The sequence below is a fragment of the Cryptomeria japonica genome, chromosome 7 (assembly GCF_030272615.1).
Source record: "Cryptomeria japonica chromosome 7, Sugi_1.0, whole genome shotgun sequence".
NCBI lineage: Eukaryota > Viridiplantae > Streptophyta > Pinopsida > Cupressales > Cupressaceae > Cryptomeria > Cryptomeria japonica.
The window spans coordinates 93,221,999-93,237,213 of NC_081411.1; the positions used below are offsets into that span (position 1 = coordinate 93,221,999).

Sequence of the window (15,215 nt, forward strand, 5' to 3'; positions counted from 1 at the left end):
TTCTACGCCCATATAGACCCACAAATAAATATCAACAGCTTGCTGACATTATGACAAATAGTTGGCTAACAACCTCAGAACATTCATACATAAAGATGCAACTTAATTCCTTCTTCACTTATTTCAAAAAGTGTGCAATGGATCCTTACAATGATCATGCAATGACCAACACTCAACCTACTTATGACTCAGAAATTTATGAGGACATTGGCAGCCATGGTGACTATAACAATCTGAAAATACTACATAGAATGATAGTCTAATGCACCTGATGTGAATCGCCTTGTTGGACAGTCGACGAAGCAAGCAATATCATGTATCAAAGGGCCTCCAAGTTGCCAAATCAAACTCCTTCCTATATCGCCCCTACTGCTGCAAATGGGAGGTCTGAGGTTTCGATGTATGGCAGCCAATAGCACCTCAAACCTCTACCAATAGAGTCGCCTCCAATGCTGGAATGTATCGCATTTCTCTATGTGCAGTTTTGAAATCATATGCCGAGCTAGGACCCAAAAAGCAAGGTGATAACAGCTCGGTTCGATTTCTAATTTGAAATCGATTTGGAACCGGTCCCTTGTTAATTCACTTCCAAATTGCCATAAAAAGAGTCACCTAGGTCTCTTGTTGAAATTGCTAACCTCCAAGATGAATTTCGGTGCTTAGATGATGCAATGTGAGCAATATCATGGGTTTGGGGGCTGAGTACGGACTTTGTCTCAGACCTGGAATCTTTCAATAGCAACTACAATCCACCTCCATTCACCATTAGATGAGGTTCGCCTCTCTCCTCAAAATGCCGAGGCTAATGTAGGACAAAGGGAGCCAAACCGTGGCTCATTCCTCATCTGTTGTAAACCTGAAAATTTCTGAGTATGGCACCACTCCCAATCTGATGTATACCTGTGTAAAAACTGAGTTAAACTCAGTGAATGAATGTGCAGATCAGCTCCAACAAGCAGATTTGTTAAAGACACTTGATGCTGGAGATGTCTCCAATGAGAGCTCAATGAAATTGGCCTTTGGCCACCAATGAAGTCCAAGTGAGATGACTGAAATATCACCTCCTAAACGCAACCCCTCAAGAGATCTTACACCCTCTCAGTTATGTGGATCAAAGGGAGGTTCCGTTCCCCACGACCAAAATCTGCCGACAGCCCTTGGCTCCACAACCACAATACAAGAAGATAACAAACAATTGATGCCCATCCATGAATTTCCCTCTTCTATTTATCCCTTTTCATAACCCATCACAAGATTCCTTCTAGAAGTGGGTAGGTACACTTTATTATTTCTTAAGTGACTTTTTATTATTTATTTTTTTATTTTATATTTAAGTCACTTTATTAATTTATTACATATGCACTTTTAAAATATTATTCCATTATTATTAAAGTGCACACGTCTCATGATATGTGTTATCCCCTTATATTTCCATTAACCAAATAGAAATGAGATGTGAAGCCACAAATCTCCGCCAAGTCGACCCCCTAATCAACTCCTTGGCCTACGAAGGTCAATTATAGGCCAAACACTTCTGCGGACCGATCCTCATGAAAATGGCGACATTACAGCATCTAATAAACACTCTCCTAGCTAAAAGCAAAATCCAAGAAGTGTGACAATAACATCGAGATTTAATTGGTTTGATTTTAAACAAAAAATGCACACAAAATTAAACAAATCATATGTAGGAAACTACATAGAAGGCTGCAACAACCACTTTCCTAAAATAAGCAATACAAAGCCTTCAATTTTCAAGGATTTACCTAAACACATACACAAAACCAGAAAAGATTGAACACTAATTTTAGCAGCAAAATTCGATCTTGTCTCTCTTTAAAAAAAAAATTCATCAACAAGCATAAAATTACTATTGAAAAACTAAGTACAAATGGCACTTTTTATAAGAGTTTACAAAACTATGTATGAAAAATAAACAAAGTTTCCAGTTCTAGTACAAGAACGGGTATGGGATACAGGTACGCCAGTTTACAATACATTTGAGTATGATGCAACCTTTTACCAATTTATAACACCTTATCAATCACACTCACATCATTTACGCAACATCAATAATTATGCACATGAGAAGAACACAATGACACATGATATCACATGGAAACCCTTACAGGAGAAAAACAAGACACAGTATTGATCATATATATAAAATCTTCTTACAATTTGTAGGCCCCAACCCACAGAAGATGCCAATCCCCTTAGTTCATAGGCACCAGCCTACTGGAGGCAACAAACCCCCCTCAACTAAGCACCAGCTTAGCAAGAGACATCAATCTCTCCTTTGGGAAACACCAACTTGCAGATCAGAAGTAAGTTCCACCTTAGTGTTGCTTCTTCAACGGTTGATGGTCATTTACATATCATGCTTATTACTCCACATATATTCGAATGGTCTTTATTAGATTCTACTTATTCTATTATCTTCTTGTGAATGTTCTCTTGATGGATGACAAATTCAAATCTGATTGCACATATCTTTTCTCTCGCAGATCTGTTCTTGAGTGATGTATCATATATGCCTTTTTTCACGAACTCATACTACTCTAAGTTTGCTCAAAACCTCATTGTTGATGTGTTTTTTATGCACTATGCAAAACAAAATAAAACACTAAGTATTCTATCCTCTTCAACAAAATCTACTCTTATGCTAGACTTAGTGATCATAGGAGATGACTCCAAGGTTCCGAATGTCAGGTCTTGATGTGCTCTTGGATAGACTCAATGTTATTATGTGATTTTGTTGGAATCACAAGGTGGACTTATGTTGAATCTTGAATGCTTGAATATTGCTGGAACATGGAATTTAATTGACTTGAAAAAATAGCAAAAGGAGTAAAGGGCAGAGAAAGTTAATCTAAGCCTAGGAATGTAAGGAACTATGACTGATATAATGAAATTCAACTAGACTTTTCTTTTCCATACAAAGCAACAACTTTACAAAGTATAGTGCAATCCCCTAAGGTATGCTTATGATGTTTAAATCAATACCAAGGGCATAAACACCATCAAGACGATGCATATCAATGGGCAAGTAGTAAATGAAGTAACCTTATAAAGAGTTCAGTCGACCACACAAGATATTTCACGATCAATGAAATAAGAATTCCACTATTAACAATTCATAAGATCTTCCATCCATCTAATTATCACCATCTAACATGAGGATCCAGCAAGAAATCATGCAATTATGTAGAAGAAAAAACGCATTCCACCATATCTTTAATGAAAAGGATGTTTATTTACAAGTTTGGCAAAAATTTCTACCTTCTCCTCCTACTCTACTTCTAACTAGTGCTATCTAACTATTGACTATTGTCTATTACTAAACTATTAACCTTTACAAATGAAGAAACTGAGCCTTATATAGATAGCTCTTTACAATGAGTGGCTCAGATTTATTCACAATCAATGGCCAAGATTACACCCATTATAAAGCATTTAATGCTTGACCAATAACACAATTACATTGAGTGGGGCACATGTCCATTGAATTATTCACCAATAAACTCAGTTACCGGGTTCGTCAGTTTTGGGCTCCAAACGCGAACTGGGTCCGCACGGGTCTGAGTTCGCGTTGGGTTCGCCCTGTGTAATATCCCTTGCCCAAACTGACTGATTTTGGCTCAAGGAATATTGTCAAACACTTTGTATGCTGTCTTTCTCTATTCTGATTTTTGTATTTCAGATTGTTTGATACTCTTTGAAAGTTGCCAAGAAATTTAGGAAGTTCACCAATGATGTTGACAATACCTCTTACAATGAACTAGTATGCGAGTGCAGTTCTTTTTGGAATTTTTAATGCATATACATGAAAACTAGATATGGAATGCATACCTACAACCAACTGACATTTCGACAAACAACTGGCATGCAACTATTATGCTGATCATATATGCTATTAAAAGGACATTTCGTCAAACAAATGGCATGCAACATATATCTTCTTTATTGAATTCATTCCTAAGTACAATGCTGCTATGGATTTGCCAAGACTAATTGGCTTACAAAAAGACTACATCAATGCCAAATCTGATTCTAAGTTATCACTTACAACAGCAAAATTATATGCCTAATATTTCAATACTAGCTACTAATAGTTGCAAGAGGAACCTGATAATAGTGATGCTTGATGATGGAGATGAAAGTTGCAATCGGAATCAAGCAAAATACTGTAGCATGGCACTGTTCACGCACACTGTTCATGCGCACTGTAGCAGCAAGAACAAACTTGCAATCTGCTCTTAAAACCTTGAATAATTTGTTGATAATCTCTCCCAACAAGAATGATATAACTCCATGTGCCAAAGAAGGATGATTCACAACCAATTATAAATGTTCTCCAACAATAAACTTCAAACCCTTGTAGAAAACTTCACCAATTTGCACAAATGAAAGAACTGAAGTATTCTTTCCCACAACTGCAATAATTCAGGTGTTATTTCACACCTTCAAAATTGCTATCAATAGGAAGTTTTCGTTTCCTATGATCAAAGAGGAAAATTGCGAAAGCCCTAGGCTCCACAATAAAAATCAATCAAAATACTATTCATCAACTGGATGCCGAGAATGAACTCTTGCCTTTCCTTTTATTCTTTCCTTAAGAGAGCTCAAACACCTTCCTGGCCAATGTGGGATAAAAGATTTATTCCCACATTAAATTATTCACTTAACGCACTTTATTATATTAAAGTGACTTTATTATTATAAAGTTACTTTAGAACTTTATAATAATATTAAAATATTAAATAAATCACTTAAGTCACTTAAACTTTAATATCTCTTGATGTACTTGTCTGATTGCTAAGCCGTCTGAGCCAGGAGTCGACTCTCCCTGTTCTCCATGTGATTGGATGCCTATCTAAAAATAGAAACCCTGAATAGTGACTTACTATAAATAGTAAGTATGTGGAACTGAGTCTAGAAAAACCTGTGCAAAGGCCAAAACCTGAATCCAGCTGAAGAGTAATGTCTCTAATCACCAAGTAACTGCCACACGTGGCCCTCTATCAATAATTGTTAGCCTACGAGGGTCAAATGATAGGCTAATTCTTACAAACTCTAATGCTCGCAAAATGGGGACATTACACCCTGGGTCTGGCCAGGGTTCACCTTGGTGAACCCACGGTCAAAAGGGTGAACCCTAGCCGAACCCGGCCAAACCCACGAGCTGGGTCAATCAAGTCACCAAAAACTTTATATGGCATGTGACATAATATGATATTATTAAAATTCTGAACTGTCAATTGGCATTTGGCATTGATCAATGATGAAGTAGCATACTTTAAATGTATTTAGATTTGTTATTTTGTATATTTCTTTAAATTTTTGCACATATATATATATATAGACGAACCCAACCCACAAACCCAAAAGGTAAAAAAAAAATCCTGAACCCATGAACTGGGTTCGCGTCCTTGAACTTGGTCCCGAACCGATAACTTAGCCAATAGATGATGAGGGAAGGTATATCAAAGTTTATAGTATCCCCTTTTTGGGACATTAGAAGTTAATTAAATAATTACATTTTAAGTTGTCAGATTATATCAAATTTAATGAAAACTTGATTTAATTATTTAATAAAGTATTGAAATGACTTAATGGAGCTCAGTGAATAATTAATAATGTCATTTTAATTCAAAAGAGGGAAAATAAAGAGGTAGAAACAGAATATGAAGGGACAGGCAGAAGGGGAAACGAAGAGTCAGAGGGTTGTGCTTTAAAAGAACATTGAGAGGCTCATTCTGATTATGCTTGGTTTATGTTTGGTTATTGTTCTCTCTTGGAGAATTTTGGGAAGCTCTGGCTTTCAACAGGTTTGAGAACGGAAACCCTCAAGCTTGGAGGCAGTGGACGGAATCCCATTGTCTGTTGGAGATATCATTCAGGTGTCTCACTTGTGCATCGAATACATATTGCTGGTAATTCCAATCTGACTGTAAATTATGTGGCTGAGATTGGATATTTCTGTTGGTTTTCTACTGAGGAGTAAGAAATTTCAGAGTTGGTTTTAAACTGTTATAAATGATTTTCATTTGTAAATTGTTGCAATTATTGGTTGTTTAGAGATTGAATTTAATGCAGATGATTTCATGAATATTCATGTGAAATGTTTTGTTAAAAAATCTGGTAATATCCATGGGGGGCTATTATACAATTTGTGCCCACATGTGGTAGTTATCTACCTCGTTGGATGAGTCAAGTGCACCGAACTATAAAGACAAAAAAGATCATGATGAAAGCAACCCTTACAAAACAGAGATGCTTGCTCATTTCAAATTTATCCGAAATTGTAAGATCCGAAGATTTTATTGAAAATTACTAAAAAATTTAAATCAGTAAATAACCATAATAACACAAAAAAAATTATCAGGGGATATTATCCTCTAAATAGACCTTTTGTTTATGGTCTGAAATGGGGTTAAATTCTTCAAGGTAATATTTCTTCATTCTTCCTATTGCATTTTTCCCACATAGACTTGTCAAACTTATCTGCAACAAATACCTGTATATCTTGTCAAGTGAATTTGCCATTTGTTCATCTATCTGTAAATGTGTGCCATCTAGGACTTATTTGTTTTTCTCAAGACATCCTTTAAGACAACTTTGGGCTAGTTATTTCCTCCATTTATCTGTTTTTTTCAAAAATTCTTTAAAGATGCACCGTAGCAATTTCTCTGATAGGAATTACACCTGTTTTAGGTAGAAGAATCTCAAAGCGGACTAGTTTATAATTTTAGTTTGCTTGTGACCATGCATTTTCGGATTCTCTCTGTCTATGTCCATTTGGTGTATGTTTCAAACTCATATGGAATTACTAATAGCCCTAATAGAATCAAAAAAAAAATCCAATCTCGTAACTTTGCTTCTCTGCATCAATTTTGAAGGGAAAAAACTGCTCTCCACCCCTCCAAAGTTCTCTTTTTTGCAACTTTCATAGTTGAGCTTGTTGATGAAGTCAATCTAGTAAATACTCTCCTCATTGCATTCTTAAAAACAAGGGATCTTCATTTATATTTAAGGTAACATTTAGTCTTCATTGATAATTTCATGAATTTGAGGTGTTGAAATTTTAGCTTTCTATTTTAAATGTTCTGTTTATAATTGTAGATATCTTGACTTTTATTCATTGATATCTTTGAGCACCGGAACTTCACATCTCAAAATCATACATGAAAATTTCAAATTACTCACAATTTTTTATAGTAAGCTTATTTGGCAGAACTCCTGCTTATAACTAAGGTTTTAGGGCCACGTCATTAAATATGACGCCACATCAACATGCTTTTTGCCAAGGTGTCCAAAAAGGCCAAAAAATGAAGAAGTGTGTCACTTTCACAAGAGGGTTTGGTACATAGATTTCTATGTGAACTCTAGGTAAGTAGATTTATGGCTGGACTATGATGGTAGGTATAGAAAATATATAGGTGTCAAAAAGGTTTAATATGGGGGTGTCTCAATCAATGACAGGGAACTATGTAGATTGTCCATACCCCCCATAGCTTGGTCTGAGCCAATCGAATGCAAGATAGTAATAAAAAGAGATTTGTTGTCCATGGCTTGGTCATGGCATGGCAACAATAGTTGCTTGAAAGTTTCAAAAGCCTTTTCAATACCCCCACTTGGTACGTATCATGCTATTATTGCAACCTCTGAAACCAGATTCTGGAAAGAAAACAAATAGATAGGAAATAATGTCTGGAACATCGGAGAAATTTTTCTGTGTAGCGTAGTATGGAAAATGGGCGGGAGATATAAGTAGAACTTCCATTTTTTGATGATAGTGATGAAGAGAAACCTTCAATAGAAAGATAGTGGTGACGAGCACTGAAAGGGTTTGAATGACTCTTTGACTGCTATACATGTTCGAAATGCTTCACAAGCTAAGGCTGAGGCTTTGCTATAGATTAAAGCGAACCTCAGCATTACTGACTGAAAGATAAGACATGCGACAGGTTCAGCCCTCATCACTAATTGAGAGTTGTGAACCCAGAAGACAACTAGCTCGGGTTCAAGTCAAACTGGGTCCATTTGGACACCAATAGACTTGCCAAACCCGTCCAAATGATCTTTCAGAAAGTATCTGTCAGAGCTTGAAGACCCTTCGGTGTCCAGGAACATGCAGCAGAGGTGACACCTCACGAAAATAACTTAATTTTCCATGGTGCATCAAGGGTGAAATATAATCATAAAAAATGTTGGATAGCTATAAGAGTTTGTAACGAGATCCTAGTAAAGTGTCTTAAAAGTTAGCAGCAATTGCATGAAAGAGATAACAAGCAGCATACAAGATCAAACAGTATCACTAAAAAGCAGAGAGTAGTAGGACGCCATAAGATATATGCATCGACTCCAAACTAATCGAATCACCATATTGAAAGCTGCTCTTCTAATGCACTTGTCGATTTGCGGAATTTAATGGAATAATAGCAGAGACATGGTCCATTTCCATGCTGGTGTTTCTCACATTCAGTTTTATTCCCAGATCTACAAAGTGTCAATGTGATTGTTTACTTTGAAGTACTATCTTTCATTATTTCCTATGTTTGGTAGTAATCTGTTGCCATTCAATTTTCTTCACAGTTGTATTAATAACACTCCCGTTTCTGCAAATTTTAACCATTGTTGCTTGGAAAGATCTCAGATATCACATTATAAATCTAATATTTTTATGTTTGATATCTCATCAAGGGAAAAATGTAGAATAAATGAAGCAAGATAATTCGCAAAACTTTACACCATAATGAGAAAAAAATAGGTCTGATGAATCAAAACTCTTCACATATATTAAGGCCATGAAACTTAAAGTCATTCATACCATAGTAGCAAAACTTGTTTAGGGGAAAAATCGGCAAACCAAAAGTATAAGATTTTTCGAAAAAATCATATTTAAAAAAAAAAATTGTAGAAAAAGAGAATCTATTTTTTTAAATAACTTCAGGGCATTTCCATAGCATAGAGATATAAAGAGCAAATAAAATAGAGTTCAACCCGTGAATTGTAGAAAATAATTTTTTGTTGTTTATATTCATATTACTGATTACATAGGCAAAAAATCAGTTAACTTTTTAAGAGGGCAGTCACCAAATACACCAAATAGTTGTCTAAGTCAGATCAAATATTAACTAAGTCTATGAAGTAACTGAGATCAAAAGTTAACAGACAAATAGTAAAAGTGAAAGCAATTTTGAAGTGATCCAAGAATTTCATCGTGATTGACGCAAGGAGTTTTGTAGGGTTAATTCAATATTTTAGTAAGCTTATCAAATCATATTCCACAATTGCAATGTTTTATATCATAGTAACAAAAATCATTTGGGGAAAAAATCGGCAAACCAAAAGTAAAAGATTTTTTGAAAAAATGGGTAAGAAATTGGATTTTAAAAAATCGTAAAAATTTGTAGAAAAATAGACACAAACTACTTTTTTTTCAATACTTAAGGGCATTCCCATAGCATAGAGATATAGAGAGTAAATAAAATAGAGTTTAACCCATGAATTGTAGAAAATAGATTTTGTTGATTATATTCATATTGCTGATTACATAGGCAAAACTTTTTAAAAGGGCAGTCACCAAATAAACCAAATAGTTGTCTAAGTTTGAGATCAAAGATTAGCTAAGTCTATGAAGTAGCTAAGATCAAGATTTATTAGACTAAGATCCAACTATTGTTAGAAATTTAGTAAAAGTGGAAGCCATTTTGAACTGATCCAAGACTTTCATTGTGATTGAGGCAAGGAGTTTTCTAGGGGTATTAGCTAACTCTATGAAGTAGCTGAGATCAAAATTTATCAGACAGAGATCCAACAATTGTTAGGAATTTGGTAAAAGTGGAAGCCATTTTGAAGTGATCCAAGACTTTCATTGTGATTGAGACAAGGAGTTTAACCCATGAATTGTAGAAAATAGATTTTTGTTGTTTATATTCATATTGCTGATTATATAGGCAAATATTCATTTAACTTTTTAGAAGGGCAGTCACTAAATACACCAAATAGTTGTCTAAGTCTGAGATGAAAGATTAGCTAAGTCTATGAAGTAGCTGAGATCAAAATTTATCAGACAGAGATCCAACAATCGTTAGTAGTAAAAGTGGAAGCCATTTTGAAGTGATCCAAGACTTTCATTGTGATTGAGGCAACGAGTTTTCTAGGGGTAGTTAAATATTTGAGAAAGCTTATCAAATCATATACCATAGTTGCAATGCTTAATATTCCCTGATGGCAATCGATAAGCCTTTTATATAAAATACCTCTGATAATGACTTTCTCAAGGTTTGTAAAGAAGTGTTGAAATAACAATTAAGTGTTATCTTATTGCACTCAGACATCTAATTTCCACAATTCTGAAACTACATCTGTTCAGCTCCTAAGTTTAATTCTGTGTAATCTCTGCAGTAAGCATACATAGTTTCTACATACATTGTACATTCAGAATCTGTTCACTTCAATTAAGCATTCAATCATTTGTTAAGGGTTCATGCACCTGATAATTAAACTGTGGTTGCCCACTTTGCAGTAGATGTAATGCCAATCAGGTTGTCGAGTTATGTGGTGCCAATCAGGTTGTCGAGTTCTACCAAATGGACGTCATATCTTCTTCCCCATCGAACAGCAGAAATACTCACGGAGAAGAACTCACGGTAGTTGATAGAGGCTCGGACTTGAACCACTAAACCTTTGTTTTTGAACCAAACAGTAACAAATCTCCACGAAATGTGCATCGCTGGCCAGCATTCCCACCGGAACCTCCACACTCCTTCATAGTATCACCAGATAGAACCACCGTAATATTTGAATATCATACTCCCGCTATCGGGTAAAGAGGCTCGTGAAAACCATTTCGTTGAAGGCTAGGTTCGTTTCAGGCACCAAGTTCCTTGGTGGCAGCATACCCAATCATCACAAAGGAAGCAACTTCACCATTCCGTGTTGGCGTTGAAAGCCACTTCGAGAAAGAATTCACAATGATCCCATGGACAATAATTCCGCTCCAAAAATATACAACCAATAGGCCAGTCCGCTGACTGACGAAAGGAAGAAAGTTTAATCGTGTAACCTTACACGCAGACTTCACACTCACATTCTTCTCCAGGCATACCTCAAACACTTACGCCATGCCATTTTATTCACCCCCGAAGTAGTTTTATGAACTACCTTTATTCATAATGCGTTAACAAAATAAGTTAACAATATTAATTATTTATATTAATCCCAATTTAGAATATTAATATAAAAAAATAATTAATATTATGTCATATTTATTTTCATGGTTTATTTATTTATTTGGGGAACATTACAGTCTCCCCTGCCCAATGTTGCTTGCCCACAAGCAACTGCAATCCAGGATATTGAAGAACCTGCTCATTTTCCCAAGTAGCATCATCCAACGGTAAATTCTACGATTTAATGAGGTATTCCCTGATTGTCCTATTCCGTAAATGTCGGTCTCGAGTTTCCAGAATCACTTCGGGTATCATCTCTAATTTCCCTTCTTCATTCAGTGGTGGTAGGTTCTCTGATATTGTCACCTGCTGACCCAAAGCTTTTTTGAGACAAGATACATGGAATACATTATGTATTCTGCTCCCTTCAGGTAAATCCAATTCATATGCCACTGCGCCAACTTTCCGAATCACCGGGTATGGCCCAAAAAATCGAGGCTTCAATTTCTCAGCCCCGCTCCGCTTGAGGGATGACTGCCTATAGGGTTGTAATTTGAGGTACACCAATTCCCCAATTTCAAAATGACGTTCAACACGATTCTTGTCTACATAAATTTTCTATTGATTATGAGCACATTGCAAATTTTCCTTAAGTGCTTTCAATATATCTTGGCATTCCTGAAGCACATAATGAGACTTGGGAACATTACTCTGATCAAAAGCCAGATCAATAAAAGAAAGTGCATCATACCCATATAGTGCTTTGAAAGGAGTCATACCGATAGATATATGATATGTAGTATTATAGCAGTATTCACCCAAATATAGCCAACGGACCCAAGCTTTCTGATGACCAAACACATAATTACGAAGGTAACCCTCAATTCACTTGTTTACTATTTTTGTTTGTCCATCGGTTTGTGGATGATAACTCGTGCTATGATTTAACTCGGTACCTGTCAATCTGAAAAGTTCCCCCCAAAATATACTCAAAAATCTGCTATCTCGATCATTGATGATATTTTTTGGTAAACCATGTAAACGGAACACCTCTCGAAAAAATAGTTATGCGAGCTAAACAGCTGTGAATTATGTAGTAATAGGTAAGAAGTGTGCAAATTTAGTTAATCTATCAACCACGACAAAAATGTGATCTTTACCTTGAGATCCTGGTAAGCCTGTAATGAAATCCATTTCTGTTCCAGTATAGGCAAAGGCTGCAATAGACCCGCAGGATAAATATGCTCTGATTTATTTCGTTGACAAGTGATGCATTCTTTGACATAACGAAGGACGTCATTCTTTAGTCCTTTCCAGGTGAATCTTTCTCTTATCTGCCGGTAAATTTTGAAGTAGCCGGGATGCCCTGCTAAAGGAACATCATGCACTGATTGGAGGATTTTCTCTTTCAACTTCGATCCTGGAATCAAATAAATTATGTCTTTGTAATATATTTATCATCTTGTATATTACTATCTAGCAAATCACATGCAAAAGAATCCTTTGAATATTCGACCAGCAATAAAGATTTCCAATCAGCTGTTACTACAGATAACGCATTGATCTTAGGCCTTCTAGATAAAGCATCTGCAACAACATTATTTTTACCCTTTACATATTCAATCTCAAAATCATAAGCTTGAATCTTACTGATCCATTTTTGTTGCCTGTCATTTAAATATTTTTGTCCCAAGAAATATCTCAGACTGTTATGGTCAGTTTTCACTACAAATCTGCTACCAACCAAATATTGTCTAAATTTTATCAATGCATGCATGATTGCCAACATTTCTTTATCATAGATAGAATACAATTTCTCAAGGTTATTAAGTTTCTTGCTTTCATAAACTATAGGATGTTTGTTTTGCATTAAAACTGCCCCTATTCCATCACCAGAAGCATCACATTCCAACACAAAAGGCTGATTAGAATCTGGAAGAGCAAGTACGGGGCAAGAACTCATTACCTCTTTAAGTTTCTCAAATACCTGTTGAGCTTCCTCAATCCATCGGAATGCCCCTTTTTTGGTAAGATCTGTCAAGGGTGCCCCAAGCTGTGAAAAACCTCTGACAAACCTCCTGTAATAACTACATAAACCAAAGAATCCTCTTAATTTTGTAAGATTCCGTGGTGGTGGCCAATCCAAAATGGCTCTTATCTTTTCTTGATGAACCTGTACCCCTGTTGCACTGATCATATTCCCTAAATACAAAATTTCAATCATTCCAAATTCACATTTAGAAGCCTTTGCATATAGTGATTGAGATTCCATAATACCAAGAACTATGTCAATATGTTTCAAATGCTCTTCCCAAGTTTTGCTATAAATCAATATATCATCAAAGAACACTAGCAAAAATTTCCTTAACTATTTGTTAAAGATATGATTCATACAGGACTGAAATGTTGCCGGTGCATTTGTTAAACCAAACGGCATAACCAAGAATTCATAATGACCATAATGACAGCAAAAAAAAGTTTTATGAATATCTTGTACTCTTAACTTAATTTGATGATATCCTGATCTCAAATCAATTTTAGAAAAATAAACAACACCATGCAATTCATCTAACAATTCATCAATTCGAGGAATTGGATACCTATTTTTGATTGTTTTCTTATTAAGAGCTCTGTAATCAATACACATACGAAAAGTTCCATCCTTCTTTTTTACCAACACTACAGATGATGCAAAAGTACTAGAACTAGGTCTGATATGCCCCATATCCAACAATTCCTTAATTGCCTTTTCTATTTCATCCCTAAATGTTTTAGGGTGTCTATAAGGAGTAGTGATAACTGGTTTAGCACCTTCTTCTAATTCAATAGTATGTTCAAATCCTCTATCAGGTGGAACTCCTGGAGGAATATCACTAAAAACCAAATGATGTGAATCTAATACTTTTAACAAATCATCTTGATAAGATTTAGATTCAAAGCCTAATACCTTGTTGGAGATTAAACATTGTGCTGACCATGCCACATCTCCATGTCTGAAAATGGCCTCCATTCTTTTAGCACTAACGATCCTGGTTCCACTATTAGACATACCACGAAGGACTACCTTCTTATCATCAATTTTAAAAGAAATTTCCAATATTTTAAAACTCTGTGTATATTCATCTAATGTTTCCATCCACTGTATGTACCCAAGACAACATTAGTGTCAGCCAAATCAATCACATAAAAATCATCAGTAACAGTGTAATTGCCAAGAGTAATATTCAATTTAGGGACTTTATGAGTACTAGATAAATTAGTTCCGCCGGCTACTCTAACATCAAATCCCTCATGTTTTTCAATCTGCAAACCACATCTTTCCACAAGTGCTGCATCTATAAAATTATGAGTAGAACCACTATCAAGCATAACAATCACACGCTTTCCATTCAAAACTCCTCTAACTCTGAATATATTATAATGTGGAGTTCCTGTCATAGATGCTATTACTCTTTCTCCTTGTTTGGTACCTGTTTCTGACTCTGTGTTTTGTGATGCTTGTTCTATGTTAGGATCAACATTCTCTTCATCCTCACTGTCAGACATAACCTCAATATAATGAATTTTCCCCTTCCCTAAACATCTATGTCCAGGCTGCCATGCTTCTCTACAACTGAAACATAGTTTTTTCCTTCTGAGTTCTTCCCTTTCTTCTTTATCTAACCTGTTTTTAGGGAAATTATCTTTACTGAAAGGTTGTTTATCTTTTTCTGATTTAGGTGGTGGTCCTTTATTAAAAAAAATTCCTTTTGAGGATGGTTCTAATTCTCTTGCTCTTTTGACAGCTGTTTGTAAGGTAAGAGGGTTTAAGGACTTAACCCAACCTTTGAGGGAATCAGACAATCCATCTATAAATATTACAGTCTTGTGTCTTTCTGAAATTTCAATAACTAAGACTGCCAATTTTTCAAATTCAGAAATATATTGTTCAACAGTTCCAGTTTGCTTAAGCTGAGTCAAATCTTTCAGATGTAATTCAGAATCCTTAGAATCAAACCTGTCAATAAGTTTCTCAGTTAACTCAACATAAGTACC

General features: G+C 35.5%; 1 protein-coding gene across 6 annotated transcripts in view; it reads right to left on the reverse strand.

Annotated features, from left to right (window-relative positions):
- LOC131059671 (uncharacterized protein At5g43822) overlaps positions 1–15,215 on the reverse strand; it is a 172,924-nt gene that overhangs the window by 125,668 nt on the left and 32,041 nt on the right. Inside the window, exon 1 of one of the 6 annotated variants that reach the window (XM_057992693.2) lies at positions 269–1,287. The exons of 3 other annotated variants lie outside the window; for them this stretch is intronic. In XM_057992693.2, coding sequence (XP_057848676.1) covers positions 269–316 — 48 coding nt within the window. In that variant the 5' untranslated portion in view covers positions 317–1,287. Of the gene's footprint in view, positions 1–268; positions 1,288–15,215 lie in introns of those variants that run through there. 2 more of the 6 variants (XM_057992692.2, XM_057992690.2) reach the window with 2 other exon arrangements.